This window comes from Vulpes vulpes, chromosome 9, assembly GCF_048418805.1.
Source record: "Vulpes vulpes isolate BD-2025 chromosome 9, VulVul3, whole genome shotgun sequence".
Lineage (NCBI taxonomy): Eukaryota > Metazoa > Chordata > Mammalia > Carnivora > Canidae > Vulpes > Vulpes vulpes.
The window spans coordinates 43,801,540-43,824,915 of record NC_132788.1 but is presented as its reverse complement, the minus strand read 5'-3'; the positions used below and the strand labels follow the sequence as shown (position 1 = coordinate 43,824,915).

The window sequence follows — 23,376 nt, the reverse complement described above, 5'->3', positions numbered from 1 at the left end:
TAAGCAGTGCCACACACACAAAGTTGTGTCTTTTCCCACAACTATCTTGTTCCTACCTTTGAACCTTCACATTTCCTGTTCCCTCTGCCTAGAACAATCCATGAATATACCTTGCATTCCTGATCCCTTCCAGTCCTTTGGATCTTTGCTCAAACATCATCTTCTCAGAGGCCTTCTCTGACCACTCCCACCCAATGTAGTCTCCAGATCTAACATGGTATCCTGTTTGTGCCAACCTCACTCTCTATGTGATCATTCTCATCACATAGGACATTCCCTAGAACCTTCTATCTTAAAATTTATGATAACATTTATCATTATGAGAAATTATCTTGTTCCTTCACTTGTTTACTACTTTACATTCCTTCTCCTTCTACCTACCCTTACTCCTACAAGGAATATAAATGCCTCTTAAGGGAAGACATGCACTAAAAGACAACATGAGATACAAACACTTCACTTTCTACAGAGAGGAGGAAAACACATTTTGCAGGTGACATGTTTATAGAATTCATGGGAATATAAAACAACACTACCTACTGTGTGCCAGGCATTCAAAGATGCCAGGGGCAGAGTGATGAAGAGGACAGATAAAGGGCATCCTGGAATGTCTGCTACATAGCAGGTGTTTAATAAACAGCTGCTGAATGAATCTATTGATTGATTCATTCATTTTAGTCCACAGAAATTATATCTCTGATTTTTAAAAAACATTTATTTTTTTGAGAGAGAGAATGAGAGCATGAGTGGGGGAGGAGCAGACAGAGAAGCAGACTCCTGCTGAGCAGGGACCCCCACCCCCCATGTGGAGCTCAATCCCAGGGCCTAGAGATAATGACCTGAGCTGAAGGCAGACATTTAACTGACTGAGCCACCCAGGTGCCCTGAAATTACATCTCTGATTATGAATAAAAGACAATAGAAACATTCTTAAAATTCTTCCAGCATTCTTCTATTGGATTTTTGAGGAAAAACAAACAATTTTAACGGATACGGATGTGGAAATACTTAAGGTATTCAATAATCAGGAAATTCAGAAAACATTGATAAACCTGTGCAAATAATCACTTTGTGCTACTGTTTTATGTTCCCGAACATTCCATAAGGGCTATGTTTGTGTCTAAATTTCTAATTTAGCTACAAGATGTAAAAATCCTACATAGACAATGTGGCTTTAGTTATATCAGAAGTGCCTTAAAAGCAGAAATAGCATTCCAGCTATTGACATCTCTAGGATAAAAATAACCATCTGGGAGTAAATGCCTATTAAAAAGGCAAAAGAGGGGATCCCTGGGTGGTGCAGCGGTTTAGCGCCTGCCTTTGGCCCAGGGCACGATCCTGGAGACCTGGGATCGAATCCCACGTCAGGCTCCTGGTGCATGGAGCCTGCTTCTCCCTCTGCCTATAAAAAAAAAAAAAAGGCAAAAGAAATGTAACTAGGACAGTATCTGTCCTGGGAAGTTCAGATTCAAAATGTATTTCTTAAGATAGGAACTGTATGGGAATCCATTCCAAAATAACATGCCCACTTTTAAATAATAAGATAGATGATCATTTCATGGACTTAGTATAAATATATCTTCAATGTCTGATGGTTTTCTCTTAAAAGGATAGCTTATTGAGGGATCCCTGGGTGGCTCAGCAGTTTAGCGCCTGCCTTCAGCCCAGGGCGTGATCCTGGAGTCCCAGGATCGAGTCCTGCATCGGGCTCCCTGCATGGAGCCTGCTTCTCCCTCTGCCTGTGTCTCTGCCTCTGTGTGTGTGTGTGTGTGTGTGTGTGTCTTTCATTAATAAATAAATAAAATATTAAAAAAGGATAGCTTATTAATTTTTCTCTCTGAAAACTGTTTACCAATACACCGGCTTTTCCCACTGACTCCATTAATTCTTTTTCCCCTTGCCCTTCCCACTCTAGGTTGGACTAATGAATACATTGGAGGAAAGAGTAACTTAGGCAAAGACCTTTTATTTGTGGTTAGGCTTACATAGTTCCAGAAACTAAACATAATTAACAAAACACCAACAAGTACCAGAGGAGGTGCTCCGGTATCAGTAGAAGGCACTGATCATAAGAAAGCTTGACGTGGATCTTCACATACAGATGCCGGTTCAGTCCTGTCAAACGAATATGCTGTATTCTGAGTGTGACAAGTGGGAGCAGGAGCAGGAAGAACCAAAGCCTCTTCTCCACTGGATCAGGCAGCCAGGCCCTCCAGGGGTATTATCACAGGTGACACGGAGGCCTCTGCAACAGTAGCCATGACAGCCAGCCCAGCTATGACAACGATGCTGATGTCACCACCAATAGTTTGATAGATCTATAAATCCTTAGGGTGCTTCACATCCAGTTCATCGTCTCCGATCCATTCCTTGCACAGGCCACAAAAATCCACTTTCACAGAAACAAATCTAGTGCATTCAGGTACCACTGAAAACACACCAGTCCTGGTATTTGCTAATTTGGAACAATGGTAAAAATACTATTGCATCATTTTGGAAATGAGTCCAGTCTAAGCTACAAGAAAAAAATATTCTTAAAAAAAACACACATGGGTACTTTTGGTGGTATGGCTTTGAAACCCTGCGCTTCACTATAATTATGAGCCTTATAAGCAAAGTTAACAAATAGCAATTTTTATTTTTTTTAAAAAAAGGAAAGTATTTTACTAGACCAAAATTAGTTTAAGACATACGAAAATCAAATTTTATGCAAACACTCTTAGAAAAACTGAATTCTATAATTAAAACATCAGAGTACTTTTTACAAATTAATAATGTGTTAAATTACTATATATTAAAGATATGATTTGAAAATAAAAAATACTGTGTTCAAATCTCATTCTGTAAGAACCAGGGTAATTGCCAAATCACCATGCTGTCTTTCCACGAGGGTTTCATGGTACACTGGAGGGTCTATTATGAGCCAACAGGGAGTCATTAAGTAACATTCAAGAAAAAATAAGAGTAAAACATCAGGTACAAATTAATTTAATTCACTTCCTGAGACTTACACAGAGCTCACTGACTTGAATAAAGCATGACAACATTGTCTTTAAATATTGAAAACACTATTTTCTGGCAGCATCCAGTACACTTTTGTGTTACAAGGAGGTCATAAAGATAGGGCTTCGGGGAGAAATAGAACACAGATGAACCTCTAAAGAAATAGAAAGTTCTAACAGAAGACTTCTTATTCTCTTTTTATGAGGCAAAAACAGAAAAATAGATAAAACATAACAACCTTGATTACAGACTATGGGGGACTTCATACCTAGACTTTTATGATGTTTTATGAATGATATTTACTACAGCATTATTCCTACTGAATAACCAGAAAATAATTTTCATCATCAATAATACAGTCAAAAAGTTTACACCATGGCAATATCCATGTCAACAGATGTTGCTTCTTCTATCTAAAGTATAGAATATATACTGTATGTATAAAGTATATATTCTATATGTACTACATATATATATATACACACACACACATATATGTATCTAGCACATATATAAATACAGTCATGTCTTTCTAGTCTCATACCCATCTGACACTTTATAATGAAGAGAGAAAATAGGAGGGAGACTTCTGGTACCATTTATTTTTCTGTGACAGTAATAAAGCTGCTCTACCACAACTTGAAAAAATACACAGTAATCATTGTATATTAACAATAACTGCATAATGCAAAAGCAAATGCTTTTTTCCCCAGAAAAAAAAAATCCCAGGGTTTTCCCTATGACTCTGTTCCCTGCCCCCCGCCTCAAAAAATACCGTATATGTAATTTCAACCTAAAGTCAAAAGGCTTCCAATGCCATGTAGCATGTGGCAACAGTATGCTCACCGCTCAGCAGGATGATGCCAGTCTCCGACCCAAACTGTGCTCCCAGGCTAGCACGCTTTATAACTCTTCCTTAAAGCCCTTCTGTGTCTCCTGCCTGGCTTTGTCTTCCTCACCAGGTGCCAGCCACGTGAAATACACTTTTACTGGATCAATGTTCCAGTGTTTGTGAAAGGATATGGGAACCTGGTGAGAAAGGTAGTCCCTAGGATAATCCACGGGCCGAGCCTGCAGGAAGAAGGAACAGAGAATTATGTTCCTTTATTCGCTGAAAACAATTTTGCTTCAGAATAGCATTTGAATTTACGAAATGACTGATTTTCTTCAATATTTGATATGGGTTATGGGAATCTAAAGGCAAAAAGGAAAATCTTTTCCGCCCTCTTCCTGCTGACGTGAGGCTTTGGCTTTTGTACCTCCAATTGGAGATTGGAGATTTAATTAAATTTAATATCCATATGTACCACTTTTTGCTTCCATGATCTATAGTCATACCTCCAGGAAATTCCTCAACCATGGTAATAAATCTAAAAAGCCTTCCTTGTAAGTTATTTAAGTGACTATTACAACTTCTGTAAAAGGCAGAAAAATTGCTATTTCCCAGGCCTGTCTAAAGAAACTCTGACTATACATTGTGTGTGTGTGTGTGTGTGTGTGTGTGTGGAATGGGGTGAAGAGTTCTTGGGGTTCACCTTGCCTGCCCACTGCCCTGATGTGTAATTAGGTGTATGTCTCTCAGAGAAGGAAAATGTGGAGCTCATCAGAGGTCAGGGAGAAATGTGAGTAACGCGACACTCTCTTCCTACCCAGATACTTAGTCTGACTCCAGAAATGGCAAGGGAAACATTAAGTAACTAGAAGTAGTTAAAGAGAGCCTAAAAAGTTTGTCCACAGTAATTTCAATATTTTCTAGAATTTACAAAATGAAGTTTAAGCAGAATCAGACATAACCTAGGATGACTGAGATTGAAATATCCTTCAGGGTATAAAAGGAAACAGAAACCAGATATTTTTTTTTACTCTAAACAAAGCATCCACACACTTTCAATGTTTATCTTGTTTACAGATTTATATAGACTATCTGTGTTCTATAGTAATTCACTGGGTTATCAATACTAAAATAGTCTTGGCTTTATTAAAGCTGGATAGGAGGGATCCCTGGGTGGCGCAGCGGTTTGGCGCCTGCCTTTGGCCCAGGGCGCGATCCTGGAGACCCAGGATCGAATCCCACATCGGGCTCCCGGTGCATGGAGCCTGCTTCTCCCTCTGCCTGTGTCTCTGCCTCTCTCTCTCTCTCTGTGACTATCATAAATAAATAAAAAATTTAAAAAATATATTAAAAAAAAAAAAGCTGGATAGGATATTTTTTTAAAAAGTCTTCTCTAGGCTACTACTTTATTACATTATGCTTAAATGTTTAATAAGAATACTATAAACTCTCTTAAATGGTTTACAAAATACCGTTATTAAATTTTATCTCATTCAACCCTTAAAACAACTTTGCAAGATGGTCAGAGTATCCTGATTCATCTTCAATTTATATAGGAGGTAACTGGAGCTCACAAAAGTTATAACTTCCTTAGGGTAACGTGACTAGCACATATTGGAATGGGGACAAGAGCAGGTACCTAGCCCCTAGAGTCCAGTGTTCTACAGGGACACCTGAAGCTGGTCCTGATTCTGTGTGGCACAAGCCTGGCACATCAGCAGTATCTTGGCTGCCCTAGCCTCCTTGAGAGGCTTTATCCATCGATGGTACAAATATTCTGCTCTGATAAGTGTTCACAATAATATCTGCTCAGAATACTTCAAAGTAATGTAGGGGGAGAACTTCCATACCAACCATTTATCGTCCTTTAAAAATTCTAAGTGCTCATGGAGTTAAAAATCTAAGAAGACAATTTTAAAGGAAGAGAGTGAAACAAAGACCAAAAATACACACTAGAATAAAGTCTAACAGAGTTGAGAAAGTTCTGAGTATTAGCTGAGGGGATTCATATATGGTGTCTACTTGTAAGGCCCTCTGGGAGTCTACTGGCTTGGAAGAAACCCCAGGGAAAATATACTCTCAATTCAGTTCTCAGATAATTCCACAATGCTCCCAGGAGAAAGAAAGAAAAGCATGGAAACAAATATCGGCTTGTTTTTCATATTTAAAAATGAACTCTTAGAGACACAAATGCATTTCACAGGGAAAAAAAGAAATCCATAATATCTTTCCCTTTATTGATGCAGATTCCAGAAATGATTATAGTTGAATGTTAGAAGCCATGGATGAGTGAAGAGCTGGTTTAGTATTAGAATGTGCTCATTGTTTCTGGAAAATGCAGTTTTGGAAAAGAAGAAGACAAAACTGGAGAAGTGAAATGGATTCACAGAGGTGTCCATAATACCAGAAGTCTAAATGGACTCTGGTCATCACATTTCTGTGCCCAAAATGCCAAAAGGAAGTACCAAACAGGCAGGGTCGGGGTGAGGGAGGTGGCCTTAGGAACAGACATGGAGCATGATGGGAAGCTGTGTACAGAAAGAGAGAGGTGGCATAAACTGCATGAGAAGTACATCCATTAGGTGAAATTAAAATTAATCTGTAAATATTAGAGCACATTGAACACTGCAACAAATGGAGATTAAATCTGTATTTCCTTAGACAAAAATATTTTTTCTAGCTGTATTGACATTTGATTTACATACCATATAATTCACACACCGTCATGGTAGTTTGAAAATTTCTAATAGATTTCCATATTAAGCAACCACAAATCCAGTTTTAAAATATTATAGTCATTTCCCCAAAATTCCCTGCCATGCACTTTCAGTCAATCCCCACCCTCACTGTCCCAAGAAATCACTGGTTTGCATTTTCTCTATAGTATTGCTTTTTCTAGAAATTTCTTTATCAGTGGAATCATAAACTGTGAATGTTTTGTGCCTGGCTTCCTTCACTTAGCATTGCTGCATCATTACTTTTACTGCTGAGCAGTATTACGTTGAGTGGATATACCATTCAAACAATACACAGTTATTATCACATAGCTTCCATGGGTCAGGAGTCTTGGCACAACTTAGCTACAACCTTTGCTTCAAGGTGTCTCACAAGATCATAATCAGGATGTCAGCCCAGGCTCTATGATCTCATTTGAAGGCTCAACTAGGAAAAGATCCACTTCTAAGCTCACTGGGTGGTTACTAGTTTCTGGTGGGCTTATTCAGTTCATGGTGGGCTACTGAGCTGAAGGCTTCACTCTCATGCCCTGCCCCCTTACAGCTTGCTCCAACAAAACCTGCAAGCCAGGAAGGAAGTAGGGAGAGTCTACAAGGAAGACGGAAGTCACAATCCCTTGTAATTTAAGTACAGAAGAGACATCCCATCACCTTTGCCATGTGCGACTGGCTCATACTCAGGAAAGGAAACACGGGGTATGAATACCAGCAGGAGGGAACCAATGAGATCTATGTCATAAAGTGCCTGCCACATGTATATTTAACTTTTTAAAAACTGCCAAAACATTTCCAAAGAAACTGTATTTTATATTGCCACTAGAGGTCCAGGTTTCTATATCCTCATCAGCACTGGGAATGATCTGTTTGCTTATAGTTGTTCTATAGATATGATTTTAGTTTGCATTTCCCTAATGACTAATAATGTTGAGCATATTCCCATGTGCTTAGTAGCCGTTTATGTATCCTCTTTAGTGAAATGTCTATTCAATCTCTTACCCAGTTTAAATTCTATTTTCTTATTGGGTTGTAAAAAATTGTTATATATTCTGGATTCAAGACCTTTACCAGATACATAATTTATAAATATTGCTCCCAGATTATGAATTTTTTCATTCTCCTAAGGATATATTTTAAAGAGCAAGGATTTTTTAAGTTATATGAGTTCAATTTATGAATTTTTCCTTCTATGGGTCATGCTGCTGATGCCATAAATCTTTGCCTGAACTGAGGTCACAAAGAATTATCCTTATGGTTTTTTTCCAGCAGTGTATAGTTTTAGTATATTTTGTACTTATATTTTGTACTATGATCCATTTTGAGTTAATTTTTGTGTTATGAGGTCAAGTTTCAGGTTCAATTTTTTGTGTAGAATATATAATTGTTCAGCACCATCTGACCATCTGTTCTACTTCTCCACTGGATTGCCTTGGTATCTTTGTCAAAAACCAGTTTACCATAAATGAGAGGATTTATTTCTAGAATCTATCCTGTTCCACTGATGTGTGTGTATGCGTGTGTATAAGTATATCCTTATACTAATTATGCATTGTCTTGATTATCATAGCTTTATAGTAGGTTTTGAAATCACAGGAGGGTAAATCTTCAAATCTTGCTCTCTTTTTTAAGAATCATTTGTATTTCCATATAAATTTTAGGATCAGCTTGTCTATCTTTACAAAGAAGCCTGCTATGACTTTGATTGGGGGACGCAGGGAAATAAAATTTCCTGTAAAAAAGCCCTAAAGCCTACAAGAAACATTTCACATTCCATTTGTCTAAACTGATCTGATCCCCAAAGAGAGTAAAACCGACCTTATCTCTTGGAGAAGCCAATGGTTGTATCCCTGAACCAGGTCCAGAGGGTAAGCGCACCAAGGCGCCAGAGAGACCTGAACACTTTCACCTGGGGATACAGTTACATTTCAAGGAAGAATGACGTATTTATTTGCATACCAAAATGCTAAAGTAAGGAAGGCTTCACCTTTAGAAGCAGAGAAAACAATTTTTCTTTGTCCCTTGCCTATGGGGTATCTAGTCACTTGTGTAGGGAAAGTGAATTGGCCCTCATATGCCTCCCTGAAGGTAAAAACTATCTCCAGGCAGTGGGAGTGGCAGTGAGGGCAAGATGGGCTTATTATTTATTGTGAGGTACTTAATGTAAAAATCTATCTCTGATCCAGAACACTTCATTTAGGCACTCAGGATAAGTTAATTTTAAATGAATAAGATGAAATAATATAGTTCACTTTAAATGAATATTAAAAAGTCGATGGAGAAATTGCCATCATAGCAATATTGAATCTTCTAATCCATAAATATGGTATATATCTCTTCATTTAATTATATCTTAATTTCTCTCAGAATTTTATTGTACAGTGTAACTTCCTTTTTAGATTATCCCTGATATTTTATTCATTTGGATGCTACTTTGAATAACATTATTTTCTTCATTTTCAATTATTTTGTTGCCAAATCACTACACAAATTTTGTTGCATTCTTGTGATAAATCCCACTTGGTTATGGCATATAACCTCTTTTATACATTGCTGGATTCAATTTGCTAATATTTTCTTAAGGATTTTTCCATCTATGCTCAAGAGTAATATCAGCTGGTAGTTTACTTTTGTGATATACCATTTTAATCCCTCTGTTACTTTTTTAGCAATATTTTGGAGTGATTTTCTAAGTTCTTGCTCTAGGGATACAATATGCATCTTTTTTAAAGATATATTTGAGAGAGAGAAAGAGAGAGCATGCATGTGTGGCGGGGAGGGGAGCAGGAGAGGGAGACAGAACCCAAGCAGACTCCCCACTGAGTGTGGAGCCCTGGTGCAGGGTCCCCTGATGTGGGGACCTTAGCCAAAACCAAGAATCAGATGCTTAACTGACTGCACTACACAAGCGCCTCAACAATATGTGTCTTTGACATATTAGACTAATATTGGCCTCATAAAATGAATTGGGAAGTATTCTCACTCCTTTAATTCCATTCCATCAATGTATGTAGGTTCAAATACTTTTAAAAAGTTTTGCTAATGAGCATGATCCTAGATATTTCTCGCATATTATTTAAATTGTCTAAGTTGTTGGCACAATTTTGGTATGACTTGCAGTGATGTCCCTTCTTTCATTATCAACCTTGGCAATGTCTGTCTTCTTTCCTTTTCTCTTGAGCAATCTAGCTTAACGTTTACCAAATTAGCTGATCTTTCCAAAAAAACTCATTTTTGACTTAATTTTCTCTGCTTTTTTTCTGTTTTCTACATTGACTTGTGCTCTAACCTTTAATATTTCTTTTATTCCACTTAATTCAGATTTGTATAATATTCTTTTGCTTTCAATGCAGATGTTTAATGATTTAATATCAGTACCATTTCTAGTATGTTTTTTTAAAATATTTTTTATTGGAGTTCAATTTGCCAACATATAGCATAACATCCAGTGCTCATCCTGTCAAGTGCCCCCCTCATTGCCCATCACCCAGTCACCCCAAGCCCCCACTCACTTCCCTTTCTACCACCCCTTGTTCCCAGAGTTAGGTGTCTCTCATGTTCTGTCACCCTCACTGATATTTCCCACTCATTTTCTCTCCTCTCCTCTTTCACTATTTTTTATATTCCCCAAATGCATGAGACCATATAATGTTTGTCCTCTTCTGATTGACTTACTTCAGTCAGCATAATACCCTCCAGTTCCATCCATACTGAAGCAAATGGTGAGTATTCGTCATTTCTAATGGCTGAGTAATACTCCATTGTATACATATACCGCATCTTCTTTATCCATTCATCTTTTGATGGACACCGAGGCTCCTTCCAGAGTTTGGCTATTATGGACATTGCTGCTATAAACATTGGGGTACAGGTGTCCCAGCATTTCACTGCATCTGTATCTTTGGGGTAAATCCTCAGCAGTGCAATTGCTGGGACATAGGACAGTTCCATTTTTAACTGAGGAACCTCCACACAGTTTTCCAGAGTGGCTGCACCAACAGTGCAAGAGGGTTTCCCTTTCTCCACATCCTCTCCAACATTTGTTGTTACTTGTCTTGTTAATTTTCCCCATTCTCACTGGTGTGGGGTGGTATCTTATTGTGGTTTTGATTTGTATTTCCCTGATGGCAAGTGAGGCGGAGCATTTTCTCATGTGCTTGTTGGCCATGTCTATGTCTTCCTCTGTGAGATTGCTGTTCATGTCTTTTGCCCATTTCATGACTGGATTGTTTGTTTCTTTGCTGTTGAGTTTAATAAGTTCTTGGTAGATCTTGGATACTTGCCCTTTATCTGATAAGTCATTTGCAAATATCTTCTCTCACTCTGCATGTTGTCTTTTACTTTTGTTGACTGTTTCTTTTGCTGTGCAGAAGCTTTTCATCTTAAGTCCCAATAGTTCATTTTTGCTTTTGTCTCTCTTGCCTTCATAGATGTATCTTGCAAGAAGTTGCTGTGGCCAAGTTCAAAAAGGGTGTTGCCTGTGTTCTCCTCTAGGATTTTGATGGATTCTTGTCTCACATTTAGATCTTTCATCCATTTTGAGTTCATCCTTGTGTATGGTGTAAGAGAATGGTCTTAGTTTCATTCTTCTGCACATGGCAGTCCAATTCTCCCAGCACCATTTATTGAAGAGACTTTTTTCCAGTGGATAGCCTGTCCTGCTTTGTCAAATATTAGTTGACCATAGAGTTGAAGGGCCATTTCTGGATTATCTATTCTGTTCCATTGATCTATGGTGTGTTTTTGTGCCAGTACCACACTGTCTTGATGATCACAGCTTTGTAATACAACCTGAAATCTGGCATTGTGATGCCCCCGGCTCTGGTTTTCTTTTTGAATATTCCTCTGGCTATTCGGGGTCTTTTTGATTCCACACAAATCTTAAAATAATTTGTTCCAACTCTCTGAAGAAAGTCCATGGTATTTTGATAGAGATTGCATTAAATGTATAAATTGCCCTGGGTAAGCATTGACATTTTCATGATATTAATTCTTCCAATCCATGAGCATGGAGTATTTTCCCATCTCTTTGTGTGTTCCTCAATTTCTTTCAGAAGTGTTCTGTAGTTTTTAGGGATAGGTCTTTTACCTCTTTGGTTAGCTTTATTCCTAGCTTATGCTTTTGGATGCAATTGTACATTGGATTGACTCCTTAATTTCTCTTTCTTCAGTCTCATTGTTAGTGTATAGAAATGCCACTGATTTCTGGGCATTGATTATGTATCCTGCCACACTGCCAAATTGCTGTATGAGTTCTAGCAATCTTGGGGTGGAGTCTTTTGGATTTTCTATGTACAGTATCATGTAATCTGCAAAGAGGGAGAGTTTGACTTTTTCTTTGCCAATTTGAATGCCTTTTATTTCTTTTTGTTGTCTGATTGCTGAGGCTAGGACTTCTGGTACTATGTGGAATAGCAGTGGTGAGAGTGGACATTCCTGCCGTGTTCCTGATCTAGGGGAAAGGCTCCCAGTGTTTCCCCATTGAGAATGATATTTGCTGTGGGCTTTTCGTAGATGGCTTTTAAGATTCTGAGGAATGTTCCCTCTATCCCTACACTCTCAATATGAGTTTTGATCAGGAATGGATGCTGTATTTTGTCACATGCTTTCTCTGCATCTATTGAGAGGATCATATGGTTCTTGTTTTTTCTCTTGTTGATATGATCTATCAGGTTGATTGCTTTATGAGTGTTGAACCAGCTTTGCATCCCGGGGATAAATCCCACTTGGTCATGGTGAGTAATCTTAATGTACTGTTGGATCCTATTGGCTACTATCTTGTTGAGAATTTTTGCATCTCTGTTCATCAGGGATATTGATCTATAATTCTCCTTTTTGGTGGGGTCCTTGTCTGGTTTTGGAATTAAGGTGATGCTGGCCTCACAGAAAGAGTTTGGAAGTATTCCATCCCTTTCTATCTTTCGGAACAGCATTAGAATAGGTATTGTTTCTTCTTTAAGCATTTGATAGAATTCCCCTGGGAAGCCATCTGCCCCTGGACTTTTGTGTCTTGGGAGGTTTTTGAGGACTGCTTCAATTTCTTCCCTGGTTGTTGGCCTGTTCAGGTTTTCTATTTCCTCCTGTTCCAGTTTTGGTAGTTTGTGGTTTTCCAGAAATGCGTCCATTTCTTCTAGATTGCCTAACTTACTGGTGTATAGCTGCTCATAATATGTTTTTAAAATCGTTTGTATTTCCTTGGTATTGGTGGTGATCTCTCCTTTTTTCATTCATGATTTTATTAGAGTCTTTTCTCTTTTGTTTTTAAAAGGCTGGCTAATGGTTTATCTATCCTATTAATTCTTTCAAAGAACCAACTCCTGGTTTTGTTTATCTGTTCTACAGTTCTTCTCGTCTCTATTTCATTGAGTTCTGCTCGAATCTTTTAACTCTCTTCTTCTGCAGGGTGTAGGTTTTATTTGCTGTTCTTTTTCCAGTTCCTTTAGGTGCAAGGTTAGCTTGTGTATTTGGGTTTTTTTCAGTTTTTTGAGGGATGCTTGTATGGTGATGTATTTCCCTCTTAGGACTGCTCTTGCTGTATCCCAAAGATTTTGAACGGTTGTATCTTCATTCTAATTCATTTCCATGAATCTTTTTAATACTTCTGTAATTTCCTGGTTGACCATTTCATCTTTTAGCAGGATAGTCTTTAACCTCCACATGTTTGAATTTCTTCCAAATTTCTTCTTGTGATTCCATTCAAGTTTCAAAGCATTATGGTCTGAAAATATGCGGGGGACAATCCCAATCTTTTGGTATCAGTTAAGATCTAATTTGTGACACAGTATGTGGTCTATTCTGGAGAAAGTTCCATGTGCACTTGAGAAAAATGCGCATTCAGTTGCATTTGGATGTAAAGTTCTATAAATATCTGTGAAATCCATCTAGTCCAGTGTATCATTTAAAGCTTTTGTTTCTTTGGAGATGTTGTGCTTAGAATATCTGTCATTTGCAGAAAGCACCGTGTTGAAGTCTCCCAGTATTAGTGTACTATTATCTAAGTATGTCTTTACTTTGGTTATTAATTGATTGATATGCTTGGCAGCTCCCTCATTAGGGGCATAAATATTCATGATTTGTAGGTCCTCTTGTTGGATAGATCCTTGAAGCATTACATAGTGTCCATCTTCATCTCTTAGTACAGTCTTTGGGATAAACTTTAATTTAACTGATATGAGGATGGCTACCCCTGCTTTCTTTTGAGGACCATTTGAATGGTAAATGGCTCTCCAACCTTTCATTGTCAGGCTGTAGGTGTCCTTAGGTCTAAAATGAGTCTCTTGTAGACAGCAAATAGATGGGTCTTGCTTTTTTTATCCAGTCTGAAACCCTGCATCTTTTGATGGGATCATTAAGCCATTCACATTCAGAGTTACTATTGAAAGATACGCATTTAGTATCATCATAATACCTATTCAGCCCCTGTTTTTGTGGCTTATTTCTTTGGGCTTCCTCTTTCTTTTACAGAGTCCCCCTTATTATTTCTTGCAGAGCTGGTTTGGTGGTCACATATTCTTTCAGTTTCTGCCTATCCAGGAAGCTCTTTATCTCTCCTTCTATTCTGAATGAGAGCCTTGCTGGATAGAGTATTCTTGGCTGCATGTTCTTCTCATTTAGGACCCTGAATATATCCTGCCAGCCCCTTCTTGCCTGCCAGGTCTCTGTGGAGAGGTCTGCTGTTAATCTAATATTTCTCCCCATATAAGTTTGGGATCTCTTGTCTCTTGCTGCTTTAAGGATTTTCTCTTTATCTTTGCAAGTTTCACTATTAAATGTCGAGGTGTTGAACGGTTTTTATTGATTTGGGGGGGGGGTCTCTCTATCTCCTGGATCTGAATGCCTGTTTCCCTCCCCAAGTTAGGGAAATTCTCAGCTATGATTTGTTCAAATATGCTTTCTGGTCCTCTGTCCCCTCCAGCATCCTCTGGAACCCCAATCAAACGTAGATTTTTTCCTTCTTAGGCTGTCATTTATTTCCCTTAACCTTTCCTCATGGTCTTTCAATTGTTTTTCTCTTTTTTCCTCAACTTCCTTCCTTGCCATCAACTTGTCTTCTATGTCACTCACTCTTTCTTCTACCTCTTCTATGTCACTCACTCTTTCTTCTACCTCATTAACCCTTGTCGTTAGGACCTCCAGTTTGGACTGCATCTCATTTAATCGATTTTTAATTTCAGCCTGATTAGATCTAAATTCTGCAGTCATGAAGTCTCTTGAATCCTTTATGCTTTTTTCCAGAGCCACCAGAAGCTTTATAATTGTGTTTCTGAATTGGTTTTCTGACATCAAATTGTAATCCAAATTCTGTAACTCTATGGCAGAGAGTACTGTTTCTGATTCTTTCTTTTGTGGGGAGTTCTTCTTTCTAGTCATTTTGTTCAGTGCAGAGTGGCTAAAAACGAGTTGTACTGGAAAAAGGAAGAAAAAACTAAGAAAAAAAACAAAACAAAGAAACAAAAAAACTAGGAAGGATATCCTCTTGTTCTATATACTGGAAATCCCTTGACTTCCCCTGGAGCTTTCCAGTGCTGCTCGGTCAAGAACTTGCTTGCTCTTCCCCTGTCCTTCCAGCTGGTCTTCTGGGGGAGGGGCCTGCTGCACTGATTCTCAGGTGTGTGCACCTGGGGGTGCTGCCCCGCCCTGTGCCAGGTGGTGGGCTCAGTGGGAGCTGTGAGGCCCCTGTCCCCTGGCAGCCCCGCCTCTCCCAGGCACAGGTGGACACCAGGAGAAACAACACCACTGGCGGCCAGCTCTCCATCATCCTTAAAGCCAGCTCTCCATCTCTGGAGTCAGCTCCACAGTAACTACTAGTCTCCCAGTCTGCGCTGGCTTGGATGCTCTCAGGGGCAAGGGGGCACTGACCTGCACAGCTCGGGGGCATATGGCGGCAGGAGCGTCCTCAGTGTCCTGTGCCCTCTCCGCCTCTGTCTGTCCCGGGGGAGCGCAAGATCCTGGGCTGTGTCCCCTGGCACCGGGGGATCCCAGGCCTGTGCTGCTGGAATTGTGCTCCTGGGGCCGTGCAGCCCCCTCCAAATGGAGCCACTGCCTGAGCTGCTCCCGAGGCCTCACCGGGCATGCTTCAGCCCTTTACCAAGCTCGGCCTGTGGTGTGTGGCATGCTCTTCCCCAGGCGCACTTCCTCTGTCAGTGACCCCGGGAACCTGGGGGCTCCACTGCCCCTCCTGGAATCCTGCCCGAGCTCCTTGCGAGTGCCTTTCCGTCCAGGAAGAATCCAGTACGGATTTTTAAAGCTCCTGCTTCTCCGGGGCTGGGCCCTCCTGTCCGGGAGGTTCTCGCTGCCCCTCTTAGCCCAGCGTCTCGCAGGATGGGGGATGGGGGCCTCCCCAACTTGATTGTTTTTTTTTTTCCATCTTCCTACCTTGTTAGAAGTGCAAACTCTTCTCTCTATAGCATTCCAGCTGTTCTTTTTTTAAATTTCAGGTCAAATTCATAGGTTTTCAGGATGATTTGAAAGTTATCTAGGTAAGTTGCATGGGGCCAGATGACTTGGGGACCCTACTCCTCTGCCATCTTGCCTCCCACCTCCGCCCTGCTAAGAACATCCATTTCTAGTATGTTTAAAACTATAAATTTCCCTCAAATCCCTATATAGCTATTTGAGTGACAATATTCATTTTTCACTGTAGATATTTAATGATTTAATACCATTATCCATTTCTAGTATGTTTAAAAACTATAAATTTCCTTCCATTTTCCCTATATAGCTATGCTGAATACTTTTGTTATTTTTTTTCATTTTTATTCAAGATATTTTCCAATTTTCCTTATGATTTCTTTTTTGACCCAGGGTTATTTTAATGTGTTGTATAATTTCCAAATATTTGGAAATTCTATTTTTTTCTGTTCATTTCTAATTTCATTGCATTGCTGGGAGGATATATTTTGTATGTTTTAATCCTTTAAAATTTATTGAGATTGTTTTACTATCTAGCATATGACCTATCCTTTAGAACATTCCATAAACACCTGGAAAGAATGTGCATTCTGCTATTGTCAGATAAAACATTCTGTGTCAGGTAAGTAGTTAGTATTTGTTCATTTCTCATTTCAATTCTGTCCATTTGTATTTCATGTATTTGAAGGTCTGTTAGGTGTATATATATATACATTTATAATTATTGTATCTTCTTAATGTACTCACATTTGATCATGAAATGTCTCTCTAATAATAGTCCTCTTCTTAAAGTCTATTGTGTTTAACATAGCGTAACATATTGTGTTTCCCATCCTTATACATTCAACCTATTGTGTCTATGAATCTAAAGTGTACTTGACTCTTATAGACAACATATAGTCAAATCTTGCTTTTTATACAATCTGACAATATCTGCCTTTGACTAAAGGAGTTTAGTCCATTGATATTTAATGTAATAATTGATATATTTATATTTTTATCAGTCATTTTGCCATTTATTTTCCATATGTCTCATTTGTTTTGTCCCTCTGTTTCTCCTTTATTGACTTTTTTGTTAAACAAAATCTTTTAGTGTACTTTTAAATCCCTGTATTGATATTTTAAGCTATATATTGAAAATCATTTTCTCAGAGATTGCTCCAAGGATACAATATGCATTTTAACTTAGGTTAATATTGAATTGAATCAGGGATGCCTTGGGTGGCTCAGCAGTTGAGCATCTGCCTTTGGCTCAGGGAGTGATCCTGGGATCTGGGCTCAAGTCCCACGTTGGCCTCCTTGCAGGAAGCCTGCTTCTCCCTCTGCCTGTCTCCCTCTCTCTCTCTCCCCACCACCCCCCCATGTCTCTAGAATAAATAAATAAAATCTTTAAAAAATTGAATTGAATCAATAAAATCAACTGCTATAATATAGCTTCATTTCCTTCTTCTGCCTTTGCACTATTATCATCATATATATTGCATTTATATGTTATAAACCCAACAATAGGGTTATAATTATTGCTTTAAACAATGTTATGTCTGTTAAAGAAATTAAGAGAGAAAATATGTATGTTTATGTGTGCTTATACACACACTTTTCTTCTTTTAATTATATATATGCACATATATATATGTGTACATATATATATGTATATGTATACAGAAACACAGTCTTTTATATTTTCCTCCATATTAACCCTATCCAGTATTCTTCCATTCATTCTATATATTCGAATTACCATGTGCTGTTTCCTCTCAGCCCAAAGGATTTCCTTTAGTTTTCTTGTGTAGGGAAGTTTTACTAGCAAAGATTTATCTCACTTTTCGTTTACTTGCAGATATCTTTATTCCACTTTCATTGGATATAGAATCATTAGTTGATTGGTTTCTTTTGGGACTTCTGCCTTTGGGCTTCTATTATTTTTAATGAGAAATTAGCCAGTAACTATATTTTTTCTTTCCCTTTTCATTAGGTTTTCTATTGTTTTTAAGACTTTCACTTTTCACCATCTTTCAACAGTTTGACTATAACATGTCAGTGTATGATTCTTTTCATGATTATCCTACTTGAGCTTTGTTGAGCCTTCTAGAGCTATACATTAATGTTTTTCATCACATTTGGGAAACTTCAACCTTATTTCTTTGAAAAAAATTTTCAATCCAATTCTCTCTCTAGTCACTTTTTAGAACTCCCATCAAATGTATGTTGGTATACTTTAAAGTATTTTAATGCTCTGTTCATTTTTCTTTAGTTATTTTTGTCTCCATTCTCTGGACTGGGTAATTTCTATTGATCTGCCTTCAAATTCATTGTTTCTTCTGCCATCTTAAATCTACTATTATGTCTGCCCAGATAATGTCTCAATTATTTGGTTTTACAACCATTCCCATGTTATTCCATAACCATTCATTAGCTTTTAATCATAGTTCCTATTTTTTATTAAGATTTACCATTTGTTGAGTCATTCTCCTCATATTGCCCTTTGATCTAAGACTTTAATTTTATTAGCTTCTTGAAGCCTTTGTCTATCAACTCCAATATCTGGTCCCACTCAGAGTCCATTTCTATTTCTACATTTTTGCCTCAGTATATCTCTCTGCTTTGTCTCATGATAATTTGTTGGAAGTTGATTATTTTGAAAATGTATTCTAACAACAAATCTATTTTTACTACATTTTAAAAAGTAGGGATCCCTGGGTGGCACAGCAGTTTGGCGCCTGCCTTTGGCTCAGGGCGCGATCCTGGAGACCCGGGATCGAGTCCCACATCAGGCTCCCGGTGCATGGAGCCTGCTTCTCCCTCTGCCTATGTCTCTGCCTCTCTCTCTCTCTCTCTCTCTCTCTCTCTCTCTCTCTCTGTGTGTGTGTGTGTGTGTGTGTGTGTGTGTGACTATCGTAAATAAATTAAAAAAAATTTTTTTTAATTCCTTATAAAAAGTAACTTGCCTGGATTTACACTGTGGGATCATTCTCACTGCAATGTGTGGCTACTGATATCTCCACTCAACTTTTAGTTCTTACTTTTATCTTGTAGCTTAGCTTACTAGAGGTCACCCTGTGCTTAAATAGTTTGTGGCCAACTTATGATATAGGAAGAGGTTACGTTCAAGCCCATCAGGCTTCTACCTGGGCTGGAAAGTGCATTCAAAGCTTCAGTGGGTTCTCAAACATGGCTTGGATTTTACTTTTACTTTCTGCTAGACTCATCCAGTGGTCCATGTGCATGCACATGGTTTCCCACCAGGTCAGAGAATTGTGGAGAGCTTTATAGCCTTTCTATTTCTCTCTTATTTCCAGGGTACTATGTATTAAATTTCTGGTGTAGATACCCTTTACCATATCTGAGACTGCAACCTCAGGCCCATAAAGGTACAGGTTTTTCTTAATTGTTTCCTACCAAGTTTGACTATTTTAGCTGACATATCTATAGGTTTTTCTCTCTCCCTACCCACATTGACACCCCCACCCCCTCTGACAGCAAAGCTGCCATTTTCCTCAGCCAGGCCAAATTGTTGTTCCTCTCTCCAAGCTGGGATGGATGGGGAGGTGGAGGCTGGGAGGGCTTCAGGCAGAAAGGCTTCCGAAAGCCTCCTACTCTGTTGGACTTACTGAAACTATAGCAGTTTTTCAGTAATAAATGCTTCTCCTGAAATAAGTATTTTGACAATTTTGCACAGAGGATTCACTAGCCATGGCATGCTGCCATATGAATGAATTGGTGGCACATAATTTTGGAAGAACAGAAAATCACATGCGCTAGATCCTTTGTTTTGTTTTTGTTGTTGTTGTTGTTGTTGTTTTTTTAAAGAATTTTATTTTATTTATGATAGTCACAGAGAGAGAGAGAGAGGCAGAGACACAGGCAGAGGGAGGAGAAGCAGGCTCCATGCACCGGGAGCCCGACGTGGGATTCGATCCCAGGTCTCCAGGATCGCGCCCCGGGCCAACGGAAGGCGCCAAACCGCTGCGCCACCCAGGGATCCCAGATCCTTTGTTTTTAATAAAAGGACATACTACACATTCCTTAAATCCCCTTCTAAGCCTATGATTTCACAGTAACTTTCCCTGACTAAAAAGATAAGGAAAGTGTCCCACGCAACTTTTTGTATCTGAGATTGTTTCCCAAGGCCCACTCTATCTCTAACTCTTCAGGATTCTTAGATTTTTATCTTTTTGCCTCAAATGTGTTTCTCAATATGAACAAATACACTGTTTGGATCACTGTTCAGCATTATACATGGGAAATAATTTTGAAATCATAGCAAATTCCCTAAAAGAGGCTTAAGAATTAGAAGATATAGTGGTATCTGTTGGGGAGCATAAGTTTTAAGCATATTTTACGATTTTGGAAAGATTTAAAATTTATTATGCAAAATAGAGAAATCAAGAGTTTTTAAGTCTGGGAAATGACACCTTTTTTCATTTTTAAATTATCTTCAAAGGATTTTTGCTTAGAGAGTATTTTCCTTTTTTCTTTTCTCTTTATCATTTTCTTTACTAGTTTATTCTTCCCTTAGTGAAAAAGGCCACTATAAAAATCTAACACTGCCTTATTAACAATCATTCCCCTTATACACCAAAAGTTTTAATTACCCTTCCTTTTCTAGAAGTGAAACACTATAAGAGCAAGAGAGAGAGCAAGAGAAAATAACTTGCTTCTCTAAGTCATCCTGTAACACAACACATAGGCTTAAAACGGGTAAGATCTCTCAAGGTTCTAAAAGATGGACAAGTACTCCTGACTGGTACCAATGAAGGTTTCTCATAGACGTCTTATTATGAAAGGTCTGTTTCCATCTTCTCTTGTGGTTGAGATGCAGAAATGGATCCTGCCTTTTTTGATAATGCACATACTTTCTTTGCATTGTTCAATTTATTTCCTAGAGTGCTATTTATGTCATGTTCAATTTTCTATATTGCCATGATAGCATTTGCTACTGGTTACTAAATAAGACATTATTTATCCTTACAACATCAGAACATTCACTGACATGATTCTTAAAAACTACAAAAAATAGTTCAGAGGATTCCCTTCTCCAAAGTGCAGTATGGTGAAGTTATTAGTACCAACCATCTCTGGTACACATCGTCTTAGACTACAACCACCCCCAGATTATATGCTCATTGAGATACTAAATTAAAGCTTAAAAGAGCTTAGCCACTCAGCTTAATAGCAACCAATGGGGAGAAAGCCCAATAAAAAGGCAATCAACGGACAGCGTAAAAACTACGGACAGGGGCAGCCCCGGTGGCGCAGCGGTTTAGCGCCGCCTTCAGCCCAGGATGTGATTCTGCAGACCCAGGATCAAGTCCCACGTTAGGCTCCCTGCATGGAGCTTGCTTCTCCCTCTGCCTGTGTCTCTGCCTCAATCTCTCTCTCTGAATAAATAAATAAATCTTAAAAAAAAAAAAAAACTGCGGACAGTATAGAATTACATACATGTGGTGGCATATATATAGCAAGAAATATTAGGTCATTCCTGTATATTTCCAGATAGCATTTAATAATTTTTAAATGCCATCAATTTTTTAACTCAAAAATAAAGGGGGAAAAGAACAGCTTTCCCTTGGCCCTGTATTCAAGGACACCAGTCAAACCCCATTTTGTTTTCTAGAGATTTCTGCCTTCCATCTTCCTGCTGTGCATGGTACAGCATCAATCCTCTGGACCAAGAGGTCTGTTAAGGATGCCCCCCTTGAACATTTCCACATTGTTTTTAAGATTGTTTCCAGAGAATATGTGAAGGAAATGAAATAGGACCTTAAAGTGAAAAGAAAATCCCCCTCTCCCTCTGAGGTAGGAATAAAAACATTGTTCTCACCTGATGGAAGAGAGGGCTGTGTGTCACAGGGATTCCCAACCCGCTAAAGCACATGCCTAGGACCATATCGTCGGGAGCATCATTGCTGTAGCAGCGACATTTACTGGCAAGAAGTCTCCTGATTGCTTCTCTGCTGAAGACCATTCTAATGGGAAGCCAGAGCAGAGCAAAGGGTTACAGTAAGCAGCATCTCAAGACCTTTAATCTACATAGAGAAATATAGTTCAAAGGATACATTCTTGGTAAAGATGTTAATAGTTATTCTGGGGAAGTGTTCTGTGCTTTCTGTGAAAGGAAAATTTACTTTGAAGATGTGTTTACTATCTAATAGGTAATTTTATTTTTTGCATATTTCTTACAAATGAATACTATACAATGTTCTATACAATGTTCTTTTCCTAACATGTCAATGGAAAATTAGAATAGTTCTTTAGTTTTCACACTCTTAGTGAGATCAGTAACAACATCCACCAACAATCCCAGCACGCAGATGGGCCCAGGTAAACCTCACTCATACAGGTGATGACTAACATTGAGATCAAATCTAACTGAAACCACTGTGCATTGTCCAAGTGATTCCAGTCTATAGAAGCTTACTTAGGTGATTTTCAGAAAGAAAAAGGAGACAGAGAGAAGGAGAGACTGATCTACCTCAAACAGTACTATGATGATACTTGACCTGGTATGTTCGGTACTTTCTGGTGGAACTCATGCATGGTCCTGCCTTTCTGTACCCTCTTCAGATTTGCAAGAGGCTAGAAATTTTAAAACAGTATTTTTCAGACTCTCTTGCCAGCTAAGACCTGGTTTCAATCTGACAATGAGAGGACTACACTGGGCGAAGCCATCTACTTCTGGCTCTGGCAGTCTCTGGCAGAGGCAGAAGATGGTGGGCAGCAGAGTGTTAATGGCAGAAACACAGTAGCAGTGGAGAGCCAGTCCTGTGACTGCCTCAAATGCAGTGTGGTGTCCTAACAGCATGAGCAGCCACAGCAACCCACATGAATGGGCTCCAGGATACAGCCTTTGCTTTGCTCTTCCAGCCTTTGGGGCAGTAGTAGCTTTCTAGAATTACCAAGCTCTAGGTAGAGCCACCTGCACCATTTTATTCCTTAGGCCCTTTCCAACACTTTTTGTACCAAGTACCTGCAATAAATCCTCTTTTTAAAAGGCATATTGGTCCTAAAATATAGGACCATTCTGGCCCTATGGAAGTAATGGATTTTCTCAAATTATGAATAATCCAATAGCCGAGAGGGCTAAAAGGACTAATATGGTTCACAAATTCATCCCCAATAAGCCATGACTTCCTTGAAGGCAAAACTGTCTACAGTTTATCCACATGTTCCCAGAGCCAAATGCAGGGCCTTGCATACAGCAAGCACTCACTAGAATTTGATGCATCAAATAAGTGAGAATTAAGCTGCCTTTATAAAGATCTTCTTCCTGTGTGGGGGAAGGAGTTCTATATGAATCAGTCTAGTGTGAAGGAAAACAGGACAAAGACCTTGAGTACAATCCCTGATGCAAAATGTTGGTTCCACACTCAGCTGGGCTCAGGTCAGTGTAGTTTAACA

At 38.8% G+C, this 23,376-nt stretch overlaps 1 protein-coding gene across 5 annotated transcripts in view; it reads right to left on the bottom strand.

The window, feature by feature from the left end:
• Nucleotides 1–1,946: 1,946 nt before the first annotated feature.
• B3GLCT (beta 3-glucosyltransferase) overlaps nt 1,947–23,376 on the bottom strand; it is a 126,277-nt gene continuing 104,847 nt past the window's right edge. For all 5 annotated transcript variants that reach the window (XM_072719946.1, XM_072719949.1, XM_072719945.1 and 2 more), the window contains 2 exons: nt 21,800–21,944; nt 1,947–4,074 (listed from right to left, as the gene is read on the bottom strand). In XM_072719946.1, coding sequence (XP_072576047.1) covers nt 3,907–4,074; nt 21,800–21,944 — 313 coding nt within the window. In that variant the 3' untranslated portion in view covers nt 1,947–3,906. The remainder of the gene's footprint in view (nt 4,075–21,799; nt 21,945–23,376) is intronic.